Below are 18,402 nucleotides of genomic sequence, written 5' to 3'. Positions count from 1 at the left end.
GCGACCGCTGCGCCGCCTTTTGGCATCAGAGGTAGGCAGCGCCGCGCCCGCCCCCCGATCGCCGACTGGGACCCACGCACCGCCCCCCGCCCATCCCCGCCCCGCAGGCGCGCCCCCGCGTTCTCTGCGCGCGCTCGCGCGCCCCCCGACCTCCCCCCGATCTCAGAACCGTTCTGCGCCCCGCGCGCGCGGGAAAGGCCGGCGGTGAAGCCCGAGGGCTGCGCGCGCGCGGGCGGCAAGCACCCAAGGTTCCCCTCCCTCCCCCCGCCTCCTCTTTCCCGCCCGATCCGCGCTCTCCCCCACCTTCCCACCCTCCGCGCCGGCGCCCCACGCGGTGACAGCTCAAGGGCCTGTCGCCAGAACGCATCTCCAGGCCCCCGCCCCCTCGCAACATTTGTCACCTGACACGGCCGTAAGCAGGAACCACCGCGTTGCGGCGGCTTCCAGTCCTGCTCGCGCCCGGGTTCCCCAACCCCCCTTCTTTTATTCCTCGCGCCACTCGCTAAGGGTCTTCCATCGCTCCAAACCGGATTATTTAAAAGAGAAAAAGAAAGGAAAAGCAAGGCCATCACAGCGCTGCATCAGCCATTCAGGAGGCTGGATGTCGGTTTTGAAAGAAATGGCGCTAAGCTCCACTGCTAGATTTGGGAAACGAGCGAAATTAAAGGAAACCGCTGCCTGCAGCCGACGCGACATCTGGACACTGAGTGGCGCTGGCGCCGCCGCAGCGGCGGGCCGGGAGCCCCACCAGGTAGGTGGAGCCGAACCCCAATCCCGGGGTCCCTGCTGGGTCGGGGGCACCTCTTCCACTCTCTGCACCCCGCGTCGCCGAGGGCGCGGGGCTGGGCGGAGAAGCCGGGCAGTTTTTATTTTCGGTTTTAACCTCGGAGAAGCAGCGCAACATCTGAACGCTTCTTCCTCTTTCCTCCGCCCGCGGCACTCCCCTCCCCCATGGGCTGCTCCCCGCTTTTCCCGGTTTCCCCGCGGCAGCCTGATTCCCGGCCGGTAGCCCTCCTCCTCCTTCACCCTCCCGGCGCTCCGACACCCTTCGCTTTCGCCGCCGGACTCCTCCGCGTGGTCGCTCTCCCCGGTCCTCCCTTCCTCCTCCTGCCCCTCTTCTCTTCCACACCACTGATTCTTTATTGCTCGGCCATCCTCCCTCCTCCTCCCCCTTCCCCGCTGCGATCCACTCAGCACAGGAAAAGCGGGGGAAGGAAAGGAAGCAGCGGCATAAAGGAGGGGTGAGTCGAGGATACAGGGGCGGCCTGAGGACAAGGAGCTCAGTTCCCAGAGCGCAGCCTGGCAGGTCCCCGGCTGCGGGGCTGGATGGAGCTCGGACGCGGGCTCGCTGGCTCCACGGAGGCGGGGAGTCGAGCCCAGGACGCCGCTTTCCGGCCGGCGGCGCTGACCCGGTGCCCCAACCTCCCCCGCCTGCAGTCAGTCGCGATCGATCTAGAGCCTCGCCGGGTGCACGCGCGGCCTGGGCCGGCCGTAGGGCAGAGGATGTGGAACTAGCTAGGCCCAGCCTTCGCGGAACCTTAAAGGTGGCCCGCCGCGCTGTGGCTTCTACTTGTGCCCGGGCCTGGTGGTTTAGCTGCGGAAGAGGACCCTCAGCATGAGAGCCGACGGGGCCTTATACATCAGGTGCCAAGCTCCGCGGTACGTGGAGACAGTGAGGTTTGCGTTGCCCAAGCCACCGTACACTACCGAGAGGCCAGGTCTGGCGGCAGGCTTCTGCCGGTTCTCCATCCCTACCCTCATCGCACGACTTAGCCGCGGACCAGGCCGGTGGCATGAAGTGAGACTTATGTACCAGTCTTAAATAGCTACTCTAAATATCTAGATCTTCACAAACGCGCTTCTCCTGTGGGATTCACTCAGAATTTCCCGAACACCGTGTTCCCTCCTGGGGCTACTTGCCACCCCTCCGTCCAGAGTGAATCCCCTTTCTCGGTCTTCATAGGCCAGCTCTTTCTCCTTCAGATGCTTCTCAAGTTTCCCTGCTCAGAGACTCTCCCTCTTTCAGGCCGCATCTTATCACCATGGTGGGTTGTTTTTTTTTTTTTTTTTTTTTCCCCTTTCAGTATAGAATTTAGCGAACAAATTTTTCCTATGTAATTGTTTACTTGTTTGTGGTTTGTCTCTTACAGTAGTCTGTAAACTCCATGGGAGGCAGATCCTGCTCTCTTGCATTACACCATGACCCTCTTCCCCCCGCACCTCCCAAAAAAACTTCATAGAGGGGATGGATTAGTAAAAATACACACAATTATAATGAGGGGATTTCATTTTATGGCCCAGAGGAGGGGCACTTTAGGGGGTGGGTAGTTCAGAGAAAGCATCCTGGAGGAAAAAGGGAGCTGCCCGATTCCAGCATGGTATTATTGAAGGAACCTGGAGAAGTGGAAGAGTGAGGGTTTCCAGGCAGGCGATTAGCTGTGGCAGTAAACCATGGAAGAATACGTGTGTTGCACATCTCCTGAAATTATTAGTTTCCAGAGAAAAATTGGAAAATTTTTATATAAAATTTCCAGAGAAATTCTGTTTCCAAAGAAACAGAGCCAATAGGATGGGTGTGCGTGTGCCTGTGTGTATGATTTATTCTAAGGAACTAGCTTATCTGATTATAGGGGCTGGCAAGTCTGAAATCTGCAAGACAGATAGTTGAGGCTGGAGACCCAGGGAGGAGCTGATGCTGCAGTTTTGAGTCAAGCAGCCTGGAGAAAGAATTGCTTCTTTGGAAAAACTGTCTTTTCACTTAAGGCCTTGGTGAGTTCTGCACACATTATGGAGGGTAATCTGTTTTATTCAAAGTCTATGGATTTAAATGTTAATTATACTGAAAAGTACCTTCCCAGCAACATCTTGACTGGTATTTGACAAAACAGCTGGTACTGTACCCTAGGCAAGGTGACACCTAATATTAAATATCATATTATCCCATTATGTCTGGGGTCTGCTGAGTTTTCTCAGTTTTCCAGACAAGTTTAAATTCAGGAATCTGTCTGTATTGATTGGGCCCATACAACCTAACCTGTAGCCCTTTCATCTTCACCCAGACTTGTTCGGGGGGATAAGGGAAGTTGCCCACTTCAGAGGAATGCCATTTGAGTAAGAGCATTAAGGTCATTATACAATAAGCTCTGTGTTCAATGAATATAAGTTTCAAAATTTAAACTTAAATTCCATCTTGGTTTTCCCCTGCTGCCCAATACCTGTGTTTTGTAAGTTGTGGCATGCAGGGGAATTCTATGCAATTTTAATAGTAGACTAAGCAAAATACAATTATGTAGATGAATCTTTAGCAAAACAACCAATTTGTGGCATTACAAAGACTTTTGGAATTCCAAATGACTTTTGGCTGTGTGCTCTTCAAAAAATGTAGGATCAAGGACTGAGCATTAGTATGTGTACACCCTTTTACTTGTATTACTCATTGTATTGTACAGTGGCCCTTTGAATTTGGGATAACTGCTTCTATTTTACGGGTGAGAAACCTGAAGCCACAGGGGCTCAAGTCTTGGACAGTCTATGACCAGCAAGTGCTAGGGCTGGAATCATCAAGAAGGTTTTTGGACTATAAGCCTTGTGCTCTTTTTGTCGTACTAAAGGATGGAGTCAATAGGGAATGAGCCATCAGTGGGTCATTTGTGCAATTAGAGAATCACTGAATGTGATTTCTTTTCTTTGCTCTTTTCCTTTGGCCTAAAAAATTGATCTCTTAGATCTTAGTTTTTTTTTTTACTCATAAGTTTTAAGGCATAGATCTCTCTTAGATTTTTTTTTAAAGATGTTATTTATTTATTTGACAGAGAAAGACACAGCAAGAAAGGGAACATAAGCAGGGGGAGTGGGAGAGGGAGAAGCAGGCTCCTGGCTGAGCAGGGAGCCCGATGTGGGGCTCGATTCCAGGACCCTGGGATCATGACCTGAGCTGAAGGCAGACGCTTAATGACTGAGCCACCCAGGCGCCCCCCAAAATATACTTTTTTTTTTTTAAAGAGCAGTTATGTTCACAGCCAAAGTGAGCTCTTGGCTTTTTAATGGAGGAAAATTATTTTCTATTTTGGATCAGCAAATTCATCCCACAGGCAGAGATAGAAGAGGATATTTTACTTGCTTTGTGCCACTGTCCCCCCACTCCCATAATGTCCAGGATATTAGTTTCTTCTCTCAGGTAACTCTTGATGATCAGAATTCCATGAGAAACTTCCATAATACTGCACATGTTCAAGCTGAAAACCCCAAAAGTATAAGACAAAAGTCACCATAAGCAAGATTTTAAAACTATCGTTTGAACATACAACAAAAGATTAACTTTTAAAATATATAAATACATATATGAACAAAAAGGTAAACCAGTAGAAATATGAGCAAAGAATACAACGGGTAGCTTATAGTAGAGCATATACAAATGGTCAGAAAAATATATGAAAAGATACTCAGTTTTACTCATTAGTAAAGAAAGGTAACAGAAACAATGACATATCTATGGGTGTGGCAAAAATTAAAAAAGGAGCGATAATGTTGGTAAAGTCGTCAGGAAACAATCACACACACTATTGTAATTTGGTGTGATTGTTTTGGAAGGCAACTTTAGAGTATTTATAAAAATTGAACATGCATATGTGTCCCTTTCACTTAGCAATTCCTCTCCTATAGCTCATATAAGTATGCAAAGATACACATACATAAATATATGCGTGGAAATATATATACCATACATGTACTGTGTGTATATATATATATATATGTATGGAAAGAGATATATGCTATGCATGTATTTGTGTTTATGATATTTGTATTTTTATATATACAGATATATGTTTATACACATATGTAAAGATATATATCCCTTTAACTCAGCATTTCCACTCAATAACTCATACCAGTATGAAAAGTGTATATATATATATATTTATGTGCATATATACACACACTCATGTAATATTGAAGATATACAGACACACACATATATACACATGCACAAATAAGTTTGGAAAGATTTTACACAGAGACACACATATGCACACACACTTTGTGTGCATGGGTGTGTGACAGAGAGATGTATTCTTTTTTTTTGAGAGAGAGAGATATTCTTAACCCTTGAAGTTTCTCTCCTATAAATTTCTGCAGACAGTTCATATAAGAATGCAAAAAAGATTCTTTATAGCATCATATATAGTAGCAAAAAAAAGCAAGAAAGGAAAAAGGAGATAATTTATGTGTTTGCCAATAGATTTCTTTTTTAAACTGGGTTTCATCCATAAAATACAAAATTATATAGCCATAAAAAAATGAAGTGCATCTATCTGTCCTGCTAATGGAAGTTGTCTAAGATCTATTACTAATCAAAGAAAACAAATAGTTGTGGAATAGTATGATCCCATTTATGTTTTCCAAATGTGTGTACTGTGGGAGAGGTGTTTACAATTATATGTACCTATATTTCTGGAAGGTTAGTTAAAAAAATTTTAAAAGAGTGGTTACCCCTGGGTAGTGAGAATGGGGAGGGGTAGTGAGGTTTTAGGAGATTTTTACTTAATTTTGTTTATTTTTTGTACTGCTTGAAAGTTTACCGTGAACAAAAATTCTAAAGTAACCACCACAGACATCTCAAATCTAGAGATACTAATTCTGTAGACCTGATGGTCAGTAAATCTAAATTTTAGAACATCTCTGTATGTAGGTGATTCTAATATGGAGCCAAGATTGAGAACCATGTCCCTATCTGTTGGTCTCCAATAACTGGTGGGGACAGCACTATCTTTGTAAAGATATAATAAATACCTGAGGTGAATGTAAAATGAAATGTCATTTAATTTTTCTCTAGAGAGAGGATGACATTACATTTTTTTTTGTTTGTTTATGGTGATATTTAAGCAGATCAAAAGGCTCCTGCAATTCTGGATAGATCTGTATGTGATAACTCTATCGAAGGCAGTCCAGAGATTGGAGAGTAGTAGAAGATGCCCGAAAATTTTAGGCAAGGTTAGTGTTTAAAACTCTAGGTGGCATGTTGGGAGGAGATACAGGGGACTACAGAGGTTTCTTCTATGCCCTAGGAGAGGTGGTAGAACCCAGCAACTCAGACCCACAGGTACTGGTACTCTAATGCCTGGGGCTTCTGAGTGGGAAAGGGATTAACAGGTGTTTGGGGGGTCCTTTGTGAACTTCCACTATAATGTAGATGGCTGTGAGTCAGCATGTCACCTTCACACATCTCTCAGGGTTTTTTCCCCTGGCAAAACCTTTCAAACTTCAAATTAGTGAATCAGAGTTGGATGCTCAGTTTTGATGTACATGCTGATTTATATTAGTGTGCTTGGTATGTAATCCATGCTAGTTACATATTATTTCATTAGCAGCACTTGTTTCAAAGCAAATTTGTGGCAAAATTAATAAAGAAATTATAAATATATAAAATTTAAACATTTAAATTAAATTAAATTAAAACAAAAATTTAATAAATAAATATACTTAATTTGTATACATTTATAATTATGTTATACATTATACATATTATACATAGTTATCTAATTAAATATAAATGATAAATATAAATGACCTACAAAAGTTACCATTTCTAAAAGTAAAGTAATTCTTCTTATGCAAGGAATGATATTAAAATCTTCTGAGGGGGGAGTCAAGAGGCAAGAAAGGAGCCATCCTATTTGTTGTAGCTGAACTTGAGAAAAGTTTTATAGAAAACCAAGGCAGTAGGGAATGAGCAGATTCTGATTATTTTAGGTCTGGGAACATTTCGCAAATCCCGTCAGTATGTAGACCATATAAGTTTGTTTTGGTTTGATTTGATTAATTCTGTTGAATTACTGACCTTGCACAAAACACCACCAAGCTGTTCCTCCTTGTATTCCTTTTGTTGCTTTCATCTCCTTCTCTGCCCTCCTGAATAGCGACAGGTACACATTTAGGTGATACAGAAGTCTTCCCTAACCAGCTGGTTTCTACTATCCCCCAGGCAAAATTTAAGGACCTAAAGTTTCAAGGAATCCAATAGAAACAAACGAGAAAGTACAGACCCCTAGAAATGGGTCTGTAAGATCCATGACTGCTGTTTACCGAGTTACTTACCTTTGAATGACTATGTATTTTAGCATTTTCTCACCTTCACACTTTGTTCTTCTGATATGCCAACCTTCTCTCTCTCTCTCTGTCTCTCTCCCTCCCTCCCTCTTTTTAAGTAAGCTCTACAACCCAGCGTGGGGCTTGAACTCACCACCCCAAATCAAGACTCAGAAATCAAGAATCACATGCTCTACCAACTGAGCCAGCTAGGTGCCCCAGCCCAAGCTTTTCTCTTGGTTCTAACTCCTAAACCAACCCATTCTAGGTCAGAATCCCTTGTTATATGCTCATTTTAAAACCACTTTTTCTTTCAGAACATTTATATTAGTTTGCAATGCCTACTTCAGCATTACTTTATAAATCTATTTGGTCTACTTGCTTATCTCACTTTAAGAAACTAATTCCTCTAGTGGCTTTGAGTGGCATTAAGAGAAATGCAAAAAGCAACAGGGAAAATGAGAGGTAAAACAAAATGAGAAAGACCTGAACATTTAAACTATTAATTTGCAAAGCATCCTTTCTGCTCCAGTTTTCGCAAATTTGTCTTGCAAATTTGTCTGTAATTTTTCAACTAACTGGTGGAGGTGGTGCTTAATAAAGATTTTTTTTTCCCTTCCAGGGCTCCAGAATTTTAAAATATATCTTTCCTCTCTATTCTTCTATGTATCTTTCCTTGACTCTTAGCATGGCACAATTATTACTAATAAAATATAAGACCCCACTACATTCATATATGCCACAAATTCATAAAGGGATAAAGCTTTAGTGATGGTAGGGAACTTTGGAGTTATCTAGTCTAATTCCCACCTTTTATAGATGAGGGAAATCGAGGCTAATCAAAGTCACAGGACTCAGGTCATGTAGTTAGAGAACCAGTCCTGGGACCCAGGTCTTCCATTTTTCCAGTCAGGTCCTAACTTCTCTTTTCTTCCTTCCCTCTTTCCTTCCTTCCTTTCCTTCCCTGGCATTATAAATAGGACAGGAGAAGATCATGGAAAGTATTGTGACACAACTATTGTTGCTCCTTCAACTAATTTTTAAACTTAAAATTGTATTTTCTTACATATTTTCTACCATCTATCATCTCTATGTTCATACCTATTTGTAGTTTAGTTAACTGAACACTGTGAAATTATACCAACCCCCAAATTATTCAAGTTTTCACAGAATGACTAAATAGGTTGTTCATAATAAAAAACTTAGGATGTCAGAATTAGGTTATAATTAGCTGCTAACATATACGTGAAAGCAGATCTTTTTTATTTTACTTTTTAAATTTTATTTATTTCTTTAATCTCTGCACCCAATGTGGGGCTTGAACTCATGACCCAAGATCAAGAGTCACATGCTCTATCTACCAACTGAGCCAGTCAGGCGCCCCAGACCTCTTGTATTTTAAGTGACACTGACTTTTGCATTTTCTACATAAGGTAGTCCACAGAAGTGCTTCTCAGATGACTTCTATCATTTTTCCAGATCACTGATTCTACTTGCTCTTCTGGTAGAATCTTGAACCATGTCTTGAACATTGGAAGAATTATACCCTATTATAAAAAATAATCAACTAATATTTCTCTATCTTGTTCTCATCTGGGAAATGATACCTGTCTCTCAGGTTTAAGTATTAAATGAACAAATATATTTTAATGTATGTCCAGCACAAGTTATGTGTCAATAAGTGCTTACCTATTTTTCCCAATAAGAAATGCTCTGATTCTCAACAAACTTTCCCCAGTAATGTATTCATTTGGGTATAAAGAATTGATGGGGAAGTAAAGATTTTTTTTATTCAATTTAAAGAAACCCCTTCTTTTGGTCTCTCAAATTAGTTTTTTTTATGTTTCTCTCACTCTCTCACACACACCCCATAAATCTTTTCCTAGTATGTGTAGCAGTTTTTTTTTATAAATTGTTGTTGATATCATTTATCAATAATTATTATAAAGAGTGAGAGAAGTGAACCTCTTTGAGTCTTTAACATTTCTCAGGAGTTAGTGGTAAATCCACGATCATACATTTTTAAACCAAAATATCCACATCTTTGAGTCCAATCTATTGTTTTTTCTTTATTAAAGCATTGAAGTGTCAGTTGTTCCAATGCTGTAAGGAATCAAGCAATGCTGGACATTAAATCCTAAAGCAGTACACCTTTAGTTTGTTCAGCAGGTATGAAGACATTCCATGAGCCATCATCATATATTTTCAACAGTTTTATACTCAATTTACTCTTTCAGCAACCCTTTGGGAAATACCCCGAAATAATTTACTGGGCAAGTGCATCGGTTTTCTAAAAGATATTTGGAATATTTCATAGTTTGACCCCCTGAGACACTCTGGTGAAGGAAACGGTCAGAAAATTTAACAAAGAAATAAATAGGTTAGGGATGAATGGGTGTAAGCTTTAGCACTGTGACAGAGCTTCGTTTAAAAGCTGTACTTCTTCCTCACCGAGGAGCACGAGTTACTTTGTTATTTAAAGCCAGTAAGAGTGTTACCGAAAAACAACTGAAAAGTACAAAATATCACAAAATCTTTTCACGGGGGGGGTTCTTTATCCTATCGTATATAGATGAAGCAAGTCGTTACAGTTAATCGCGACAGTTGCTCTCCCTACAATCCAGCACGTCATCCTGTGCGCTGACTTCTGGAACTCCCCAAGAATCTCCTCTCGACTGAATAACAAACAGCAAGCACCTGCCCCTCTCCGGGAGCGGTTCTGTGTCGTCTTGACCCAGGGATGGTAGGACCTGTGGGAAGATTCAAGGTGGCTCTCACATCCTCCTTTCCCGTCACTATCCGGTGGAAATGGGCGCAAGTCCCCAGGGCTTCGCAGGGGACTTGGGTGGCAACACACAGCCTATAAAGCCTTGGGCACCTGCTGATGCCGTCTACTGTCGAACTAGTCTTCGGCATCGTGGTTGTCGTCTCCTCAGTCTTCAGAGGTTTCCTTCTAGCCTCCAGCGCCTCAAACCCAATGTAGGGGCTTCCGATGCACTCCTTCGAGGTCAGAGGGCAAATGTGCCATCTGCCTCCTGCTCAAATGCCAATCATCGCCGCCTCCCACTCTGCCGCCAGCTTGCTTCCAGTGAAGTTTGGCAGACACCTGGGGTCGTTAGGGACTTTATAGGCCGCTTTTTGCCAGAAAACCCTGAAAAGTGAACGACACTCGGGAGCTTCACGTTCAGCTCCTAAATCTCTCTGGAAATCCATTTGTACCACCTCTGCGTTTGGCTGCACCGTGAGTGTGAGGGCGGGATCCAGGGGAAAAGAAGAAAGAAAAAAAAAATGTGTTCACGGTCTGCTTCTCCTCCCCCACGGTGAGTCAAGTCTCCTGGAAGGCTTTCAGGCTTTCCGCCGCTCCACATTTGTAGCCTCCCTTGAACTAAGTTGGGGGTGGGGAACAGAGGAGAAAAGAAATGTCGTTGTGGGCGGCTGGGGGTACCTGCCATCAGTCTCCTGCAGCTGCGCGCAGGTACCCGGCGACAGCGCGGTGGCCCCGCTCCTCAGCCAGGTCCACGGGCAGGCGGCCCCAGGCATCGCGCACGTCCAGCCGCGCGCCGGCTCGGTGCAGCACCACGAGCGTGTCCAGGAAACCCTCCCGCGCCGCGTCGTGCACAGGTCGGGTGAGGGTGGTAGGGTCGGCGCAGTTGGGCTCCGCGCCGTGGCACAGCAGCAGCTCGGCCACCCGGGTGCTGCCCATCATCATGACCTGCCGGAGAGAGCAGAGTGGTCAGGGCAAGGACGGTGGTCAGGGCAGCAAGATTCAGGCCTGGACCGGGACAGGTAGAACCGTTTCAAAGAAATACCTATTCATGAAGTATCCACTTAACGCAGGGGCACTTACAAGTCTCAGGAGTCTGGTTATGCTTCGTTTGCTGATGCAATCCCAACACCCTCCCCCCTCTCCCCTGTTATAACTCTTTACTCAGTCCTAACTGAGTTGCATCTTATTCTCCAAACATGCGGAGACAAGAAAGAGCTGATAATAAAGCTCTAATAGTCGTTGCGCGAAAAGGAAAATTTTGATTTCTTTTGGAACATGGGAATCTATTTTGTTAAATGATTTATGGGCAGAGTTACGTCTAAAAGCTTTTAAAGTCTTAGATTATTTCCCTTGATGTCTCTCCCACCTCAGCCATAATCCGGATCTAAAAATATTTATTAGGCAGTCAGCTGATATTTTACAGAGAGAAATGCTTTAGAGGAGAAATAATGTTTTATTTATTTATTTTTTAAGAGTTTATTTATTTGACAGAGAGAGACAGCCAGAGAGGGAACACAAGCAGGGGGAGTGGGAGAGGGAGAAGCAGGCTTCCCGCGGAGCAATCCCAGGACCCTGGGATCAAGACCTGAGGTGAAGGCAGACACTTAATGACTGAGCCACCCAGGCACCCCTGAAATAATGTTTTAAGTTGTTTAGTTTTCCTCTTAAATCCGCTGTGGGAGGCTTTTATGTTTCATTGTCGTATATGTTTGCGCTCATAAACTGAATATAGTCTGACAGTTTGAGCCAAAATTGGAGATAGAGGGGAAAAAGTAATGTCACGTCTAGTCTTATAAGATGATGAAAATGAGTTATTTTTTTAACAGATGATTTACCATTTTTAATATTTTAAGTTTACATTATAGGTAAGGGATAAAGTTTAAAGGGTAATATATTTAATGTAACATAAACACTATATTTACATTGTACAGGATTTTATAATGTAACAGGATTTTATAATGTTAGATAGTAAATTGCTATGTAAAATAGAGCTCAGATGTTAGTCACATCAGAGCAATGAATAATTTAGAAAAAAGATGTTTTGGAGCTGTAAGCCTGTAGCATCCACTTGTGTATATGTACATTATACAAACATTTACTTTCTTATTTTAACAATAAAGCAGTTTTTGATAACTAAATATCCAAAATGGACTTCTTTATTCTTGTGAGTTTATGTATTTTAAAATGTGCCATGTAATTGAAAGACAGTACTTTTTGTTTCATGAATATTAGAAACGTCCATTTCCTCCCTTAAAAACCATGATATGTTATCATTTCCACTAGTGATGTATGTCAGATATTTCATATATAGAGGGAAAAAAAGTGGTTCTTAGTATCTCAGAAAATGATGAATTAAAACTATAATTAAAATCTCTTTTAAAAATTATTAATATCATTTGAAGTCTTTAATAACTACAATATTTTTGCAGCTTTAAACTATTCCTCATTTCTTTTTCTTTTTTTTTAAAAAGATTTTATCCCCTTATTTGAGAGCGCACGCACACATGGTGCGTGCACACACACAAGCAGGGGAGGCAGAAGAGGCAGAGGGAGAGGCAGAGGGAGAGGAAGAAGCAGACTCCCCACTGAGCAGGGAGCTGGAGGCAGGGCTTGATCTCAGGACCCTAAGATCATGACCCCAGGGGAGGGCAGATGCTTAACCGACTGAGCCGCAAGCTATCCCTCACTTCTTATAACACTTTTCTAAGAATGCAAAAGGAATGAACATATATTTCTTTAAAAATCTACACAATTAATAAGATTCCTTAATAACAGCTTGGATCTAGAACGTGACACTGAGATGAATACTAACCATTATAGTCAACAATAAAGCACAAAACATTACCTTGGATTTTAAAGGAATTTAAAAAAATCAGTACTAATTAAAGGGATTCATAAACATATTGAATAAAGGATTTTAACAATGAAGAGGCGAATTATTTATGTAGACCCTCTGCCATTTAAAAAGGACCTAAAAATTGCTGCAAGCATGCTTTTGTAATCACTGTATAATTAAACAAAAATATATGGAAGCATATTTTTTCTTATGTAACACTCAAGAGACACTGCTAATGTAAAAGGAATTAAGTTCTGTGGTCGAGGAATCCTGGCTTATCTCTTTGTATTCAGTTTGCCTCTACGAGAAAGGAACAAGAGAATTTTATATTGCAGCCTAGAAGTGCATGGTAATTTTTTTCATGCGCTATGATTCTGCATCATTCCTCAAATCTAATCCAGATTGTGTAATTTGTCATTTAATTATCTCTATCAATGAAAGTTGATCGATATTTATTGAAAGACAGACAAAAGTTTTCCTCCCCAAATAACCTCTCCTTTTCTCCCCAATTGAATTTATCCCTTCCATCTGTGATCACGAGACGGGAGAGAGTATTGACATTTTTTCCACTACTAAAAAGAAAACCAAACTGAAGTAGTGGTTTTTTTCAATCCCTCTCTTTAGGATCCTTGGTGGGGGAGAACCTGCTTTACACCTGGGCTCCACACCTCAAGGAAGAGAGACACAGGTACGTTGGTGAAGATCTCGGTCCCAGCCGCGTCCCACGGAGGCCGCTCCCCTTTGTTCATGCGCCCCCTGCCGGCGAGGGCCCAGGGCCCCAGCTACCTGGATCGGCCGCCTCCCGAAGCGGTTGACTCCGTTGGGATCCGCACCGGTTTCCAGGAGCTGCCGCACGGTCTCCACTTGCCCCTGCGCCGAGGCGTTGGCCAGACCCGCGTCGTCGCCACCACCACCGAGCATGCCCTTGTCCTCCTCGCGCATTTTGCAGGCCGCAGACGCAGACTGACCGGGATAATCCACCGCTGGCCGTGAGCGTCGCCACACTCCCTTGTTCCCCACCTCGCCCTGGCGCCGTCTCCCCTCCGTGGGAAAGCTCAGGTCAGCTTCAGCCCTCTTTCGCCGTCCTTCTGTCGCCTTGGAGGTCCTTGCAATGGCCGTGCCACTCGTGGTTAAGCCGGGCTTTTCCCGGCTCGCTCCCGGGAAAAAGCGCCTCGCGTGGCCGCAGCCGAGCGCAGGGTGCCTCCGGCCGCCGAGCGCGGGCGCGTCGCAGCGTTCACTGCCGAGCCTCGCTCCGGCTAGATGGAGAGCCGGCTGGGAATGAATCCGTTTCACGCTGGGCGGCCGGGCAGGGCATTCCCCACCCCCTTAGGCTCCGCCCCCTGTCCGGCCGGCCGGCGCTGGCACTTCCCACTCCGCTGGCCCGGAGGCCTGGCCCGCAGATGACGTTACAGCCGACGAGGTAGGGGCGGGCGGGAGGGAAGCCAGCCCGGACTGCGCTGGGACGCATGCGCCAGACACTGGGCGTGCGGAGCTTGCTGTCCTGCTGGCCCAGTGTCCTGCAAGGCCTTAGCTAAGGTTTTGGAAAAGTTGAATTAAAGCACTCAGCTCCTAATCCCCTCCCTCCAGCAGGCGGAGCAGAGGATTTCTATTCCTTCAGTCCTATGCCAGCTGGTTTCGCTCTGGAGACGTTAGTCGTTCCTTGTGCAATTGAACGACTAAGAGAAAGGCATTCAAAATAACTTCGTCTCCCCTAAGATTTCTGAAAGTGACAGTTTTGCACCTGTCAAGCGGGTTAAATTCATCCCCAGGGAGTACTTGAACTTCACTAGCTTCACATCTTGCATCAACCTTAGCAATTTTCTTTTGGGTGTGTCTTCTTAGTTGAATTAGTCAAAAATCAGTCACTGAAAAATCCTGAGAATCCTGTTTTGAATGTGTTTTTTATTCTTTTCATCTTTGAATAATGGATACACACACACACACACACACACACACACCTCAAAAAAACAAACCTAGTTTGGAAATGACAGTGGCAACCTGGTATATGTGAGACTTTTAAAAAATATAAATATATATTTTAAGAATCTGAGATTCCAGTTTCATGATATTTGAATAGAATTATTTTTGTTTGCACTCTTACCTGTTTAAACCCACTTCACAAGTATTTGATTTTTATTTATCATGAGTAATAAAGGAAATTTATGCAGTAATAATGAAGCATAATAAAACAGGGGTGTGGTGCTGGGCCTGTCATTAAACAGGCTGAACCTGTCATTAAATCCTCTTCTGAAGATTTAAAGGCCAATTGCCTTTCTTCCCAATCTTCCTAGGTGAGTTTGAACTAACATATGTATTGCTTTAAAGATTTAAAAAATTGCAGCTGATGTTCGATTAAAATAGGAAGAGAACCACAAGTTATGTATCTGTTGTCTGAAAGCTTTGATGAGGAACTACATTAGATTGAGCTGCTTCTAACACGGAACAGTTATTTACAAATTAATTTCGGTTCAGAGTGCAGAGGAAGAGTGCCTAGGGAAGGGCAATTGCTTGCTTACTCATAAATGAGAGTTTGTTTCACATATTTCTTTTTTTAAAAAAATTTTTAAAGATTTTATTGATTTATTTGACAGAGAGAGACACAGCGAGAGAGGGAACACAAGCAGGGGGAGTGGGAGAGGGAGAAACAGGCTTCCCGCTGAGCAGAGAGCCCGAATGCGGCCTCCATCCCAGGACCCTGGGATCATGACCTGAGCCAAAGGCAGACACTTAATGACAGCCACCCAGGCGCCCCTCACGTGTTTCTTCTAGCATACCTTAGCTTGGACTCCCCTCCGCAATCCATTGAAGAATAAGGAAGAATTCTTCAAAGACAGGGGAACCCATAGAAGTGGTGGTTAGGGATGAAGATCTACTGACTGAGACAGAGTTGAAATCCACCTGGATAGGGAAGGGAAGGAGGTAGCATTGATAACCATTTTTTTTCGTCTCTCTTCCCCACCTCATTTCTTAGTTTTCAGCTTCTTTTTTCTTTAAAGATTTTATGTATTTATTTGACAGAGAGAGAGAGAGCACAAGTAGGCAGAGTGGCAGGCAGAGGGAGAGGGAGAAGCAGGCTCTCTGCTGAGCAGGGAGCCAGACGCGGGGCTCGATCCCAGGACCCCAGGATCATGACCTGAGCCGAAGGCAGTTGCTTAACCGACTGAGCCACCCAGGTGCCCCTAGTTTTCAGCTTCTTAATTTCTCTATTTTTCCCTCTTATTTGAACCTCCACTCTTATCTGAAAAAGAAAAGTCCTTTTATTTGTTGATGGTGGCTCCATTTCTTGGTCTGGCCAGAGGAATAGAAGTCTACTTCTGGTTGAAAAGCATAGATGAGCTGTTTTTGACCAGTCTTTGGAGCTAGTCCCCACCCATGGTATACTGGAGATTATAGGTGTGTAGGCAGAATGGGAGAAGGAAGAGGAAATATAGACAGTGGGAAGCCAGAGTTTTGAAATGGATGGCATTGTTTCTTTGGCGGTCACTCTGAGGGGCTGAGTCATCAGACTGATAGTGGCGGATGTGGTGGCAAATGGACTCAGTCCAGAGTATCTTCATCAGAACAACGTAGCTACCCTGAAATTTAGTGCACAGCCAAATGTAAAAAGGCAGGTTGCCTTTTAAAGGAGTATTGTTGGGATCTTTCTTCTAATGGATCCAGTAATTAAATTAGTTCAACAAAATTTAGCTCAGTATGTCCTATATTCCAGGAGTCCACAATTGAATAAGATATGGGTGCTAGCTTTTAAGAAAGTTTCCCTGGTGGCACTCAAAACTAATAAATAGAGAGTTTCAATTTAATGCAATAACTTTACTGAGGATGTATCTATAGGATATTTTGGGAGTAAGAAGAGGGGAACTTAAATCAAGATGGAGATGCAGAGGAGTTACCAGATGAAGAGTCTCTAAAGAATGCATCAGAAAATTTTTCCTGTATTCTAGATTTGAGCTTTGGATTTCTCTGAAACTTAACAAAAAGGTCAGAAAAAGATAGCATGAACCAATTTTTGAGCTACCTTCTTAAGTGGTAAGCATGGCCAAAGTGTCTGAAAAAATGAAAACTATTTGGAGTTGATAAGGAGATGGAAGAAAATTGTTTTTAGTTGAAGGGGACATAGACAAAGAGTGGTAAGATAGAGAAAAAGCCAATTAGCCAAATGTCTGAGAATCTTCCACGAGGCAGATATGTGAGCTTCACTAAGTAAGTTGACTGGAAAAGAATTTTGGGCGGGGGAAATGTTGCTAGCGGTACGTGCGATTACTAGCACCACGGACAGCGCCTTCCTAGGAAGCGCATCTAGGTGGTCCTAACCCACTCCAGACTGAGAATTCCTGAGAAAGCTTCACACTTGATCTTCCAAACCCCCTTTCTCCCCTGAAATTCAAAGAATCACATGGAAACTTGATGGACTAATTTACAAAACATCTTTACAATGGACTGCTCAATCTGATTTCCAAATATTACTGGATTATCTAATATTCTCTATGTAAAGAACATGAAATAGTCTCTATATTTAAAAGAAGAGAGGAGAAAAACACTTAATGTCTACCCTGTTCCAAGTGATTTACAAGTATTTCATTTAACTCTCATAAAACTTCAATGCAAAATGTATCAGTTTCTCAATTTTACAGACAAGACAAAAGGATCAAGGAAATTAAGTAACTTGCATACTAGTTAAGCATTGTTGGAGGTAGGGTCTAACCTGTGTGTCTTCAGAGCCTCTACCCCTAACACTACATAGTGTTTTTAGTGGCTGTCATGGTAGGCTTCACTGGAAAAAAAAGTGCAATGAACTGGCTTATAATTATTTTCCAGCCTACATTGTGTTTTCCAGATGGTTCACCTCACAGCACATCCTTAATAGACTTCAAAGTTGACATTTCACATGTAATACAATAGCACATTTGTCTTGGACAATAGGGTGAGATAATGAAACATTTTACCTCTCCCTGAAACCCAGCTGTCTCTAGGATGAAACACAACCTATTGTTAATGCTTTAAACACATTTAAGAGATGAAGTGGATGGGAACATAGCGGGCAGCTGAAACTTAGAATTGTCACAGCTATGCCATTTAATAGGGTGGATAATTTATAAGTGAGAAAAGAGAGAAAATAAATAGTAAATTGGCATAGAATTTTGGAGGTAAATAGAAGGGAATGAGTAGAGGGGTGGCTGGGTGGCTCAGTCAGTTAAGTGTCTGCCTTTGGCTCAGGTCATTATTCCAGGGTCCTGGGACTGAGCCCTATGTTGGGCTCCTTGCTCAGCAGGGAGCCTGCTTCTCCCTCTGCCTGCCATTCCCTCTGTTCATGCTCTCCCTCCCTCCCTCTCTTTCTCTCTGAAAAACAAACAAATAAATCTTAAAAAAGAAAGAAGGGAATGAGTAGAATCAGTTTCAATATTATAAATAATGCAGATTTCCAGTGATAATGTTCATATTCTAGTTGGTGAAACTATATATGAACTCACTATCAAAGTGTGAATACAAATCAATTTGTATTTGTATGACCCACCTCCCACCAGGAGACTTGATTCTCTCCATTTCATCAGTTGAGATTTATGCTTCAGGATTCATAGTATATCTCTTTCTATATTCCCATATTTATTTCTTTCCTTTTTTTAAAAGAAGATTTTATTTATTTATTTGAGAGAGCGAGGGTGCACAGCAGGGGTTAGGGGCAGAGGGAGAGGGAGAAGCAGACTCCCTGTTCAGC

General features: G+C 43.1%; 1 protein-coding gene across 3 annotated transcripts; it reads right to left on the bottom strand.

Annotated features, from left to right (window-relative positions):
* Positions 1–3,778: 3,778 nt before the first annotated feature.
* Positions 3,779–13,989, bottom strand: CDKN2B (cyclin dependent kinase inhibitor 2B). Of its 3 annotated transcripts, XR_012374957.1 has the most exons (4): positions 13,476–13,989; positions 10,532–10,798; positions 6,839–6,909; positions 3,779–4,235 (listed from the first exon to the last, which is right to left on the bottom strand). XR_012374957.1 is itself a non-coding variant. In XM_025852904.2 (2 exons), exons 1-2 carry the CDS (start codon positions 13,629–13,631, stop codon positions 10,538–10,540), a joined length of 417 nt encoding a protein of 138 aa, XP_025708689.1. In that variant the 5' UTR covers positions 13,632–13,988; the 3' UTR covers positions 9,287–10,537. The 3 variants fall into 3 exon arrangements, 2 of the variants coding, with proteins under 2 accessions (XP_025708689.1, XP_025708691.1); XM_025852904.2 differs by lacking the exons at positions 3,779–4,235; positions 6,839–6,909 and having other exon boundaries at positions 9,287–10,798; positions 13,476–13,988; XM_025852906.2 differs by lacking the exons at positions 3,779–4,235; positions 6,839–6,909 and having other exon boundaries at positions 9,287–10,798; positions 13,358–13,572.
* Between the last annotated feature and the right edge of the window lie 4,413 nt (positions 13,990–18,402).

This window comes from Callorhinus ursinus, unplaced genomic scaffold (genome assembly GCF_003265705.2).
Source record: "Callorhinus ursinus isolate GAN/ISIS: 27379988/994484 unplaced genomic scaffold, GSC_fseal_2.0 scaffold42, whole genome shotgun sequence".
NCBI classification, from domain to species: domain Eukaryota; kingdom Metazoa; phylum Chordata; class Mammalia; order Carnivora; family Otariidae; genus Callorhinus; species Callorhinus ursinus.
Note: the sequence above shows the minus strand (reverse complement) of the source record. Positions and strands in the feature narration are given on the sequence as shown.

Coding starts and splice junctions, on each gene's coding strand:
- CDKN2B (XM_025852904.2), bottom strand. CDS start 13,631: ATGCGCGAGGAGGACAAGGGCATGCTCGGTGGTGGTGGCGACGACGCG. Junction 10,799..13,475: donor TCGGGAGGCGGCCGATCCAG/GTAGCTGGGGCC, acceptor TCTCTCCGGCAG/GTCATGATGATGGGCAGCAC.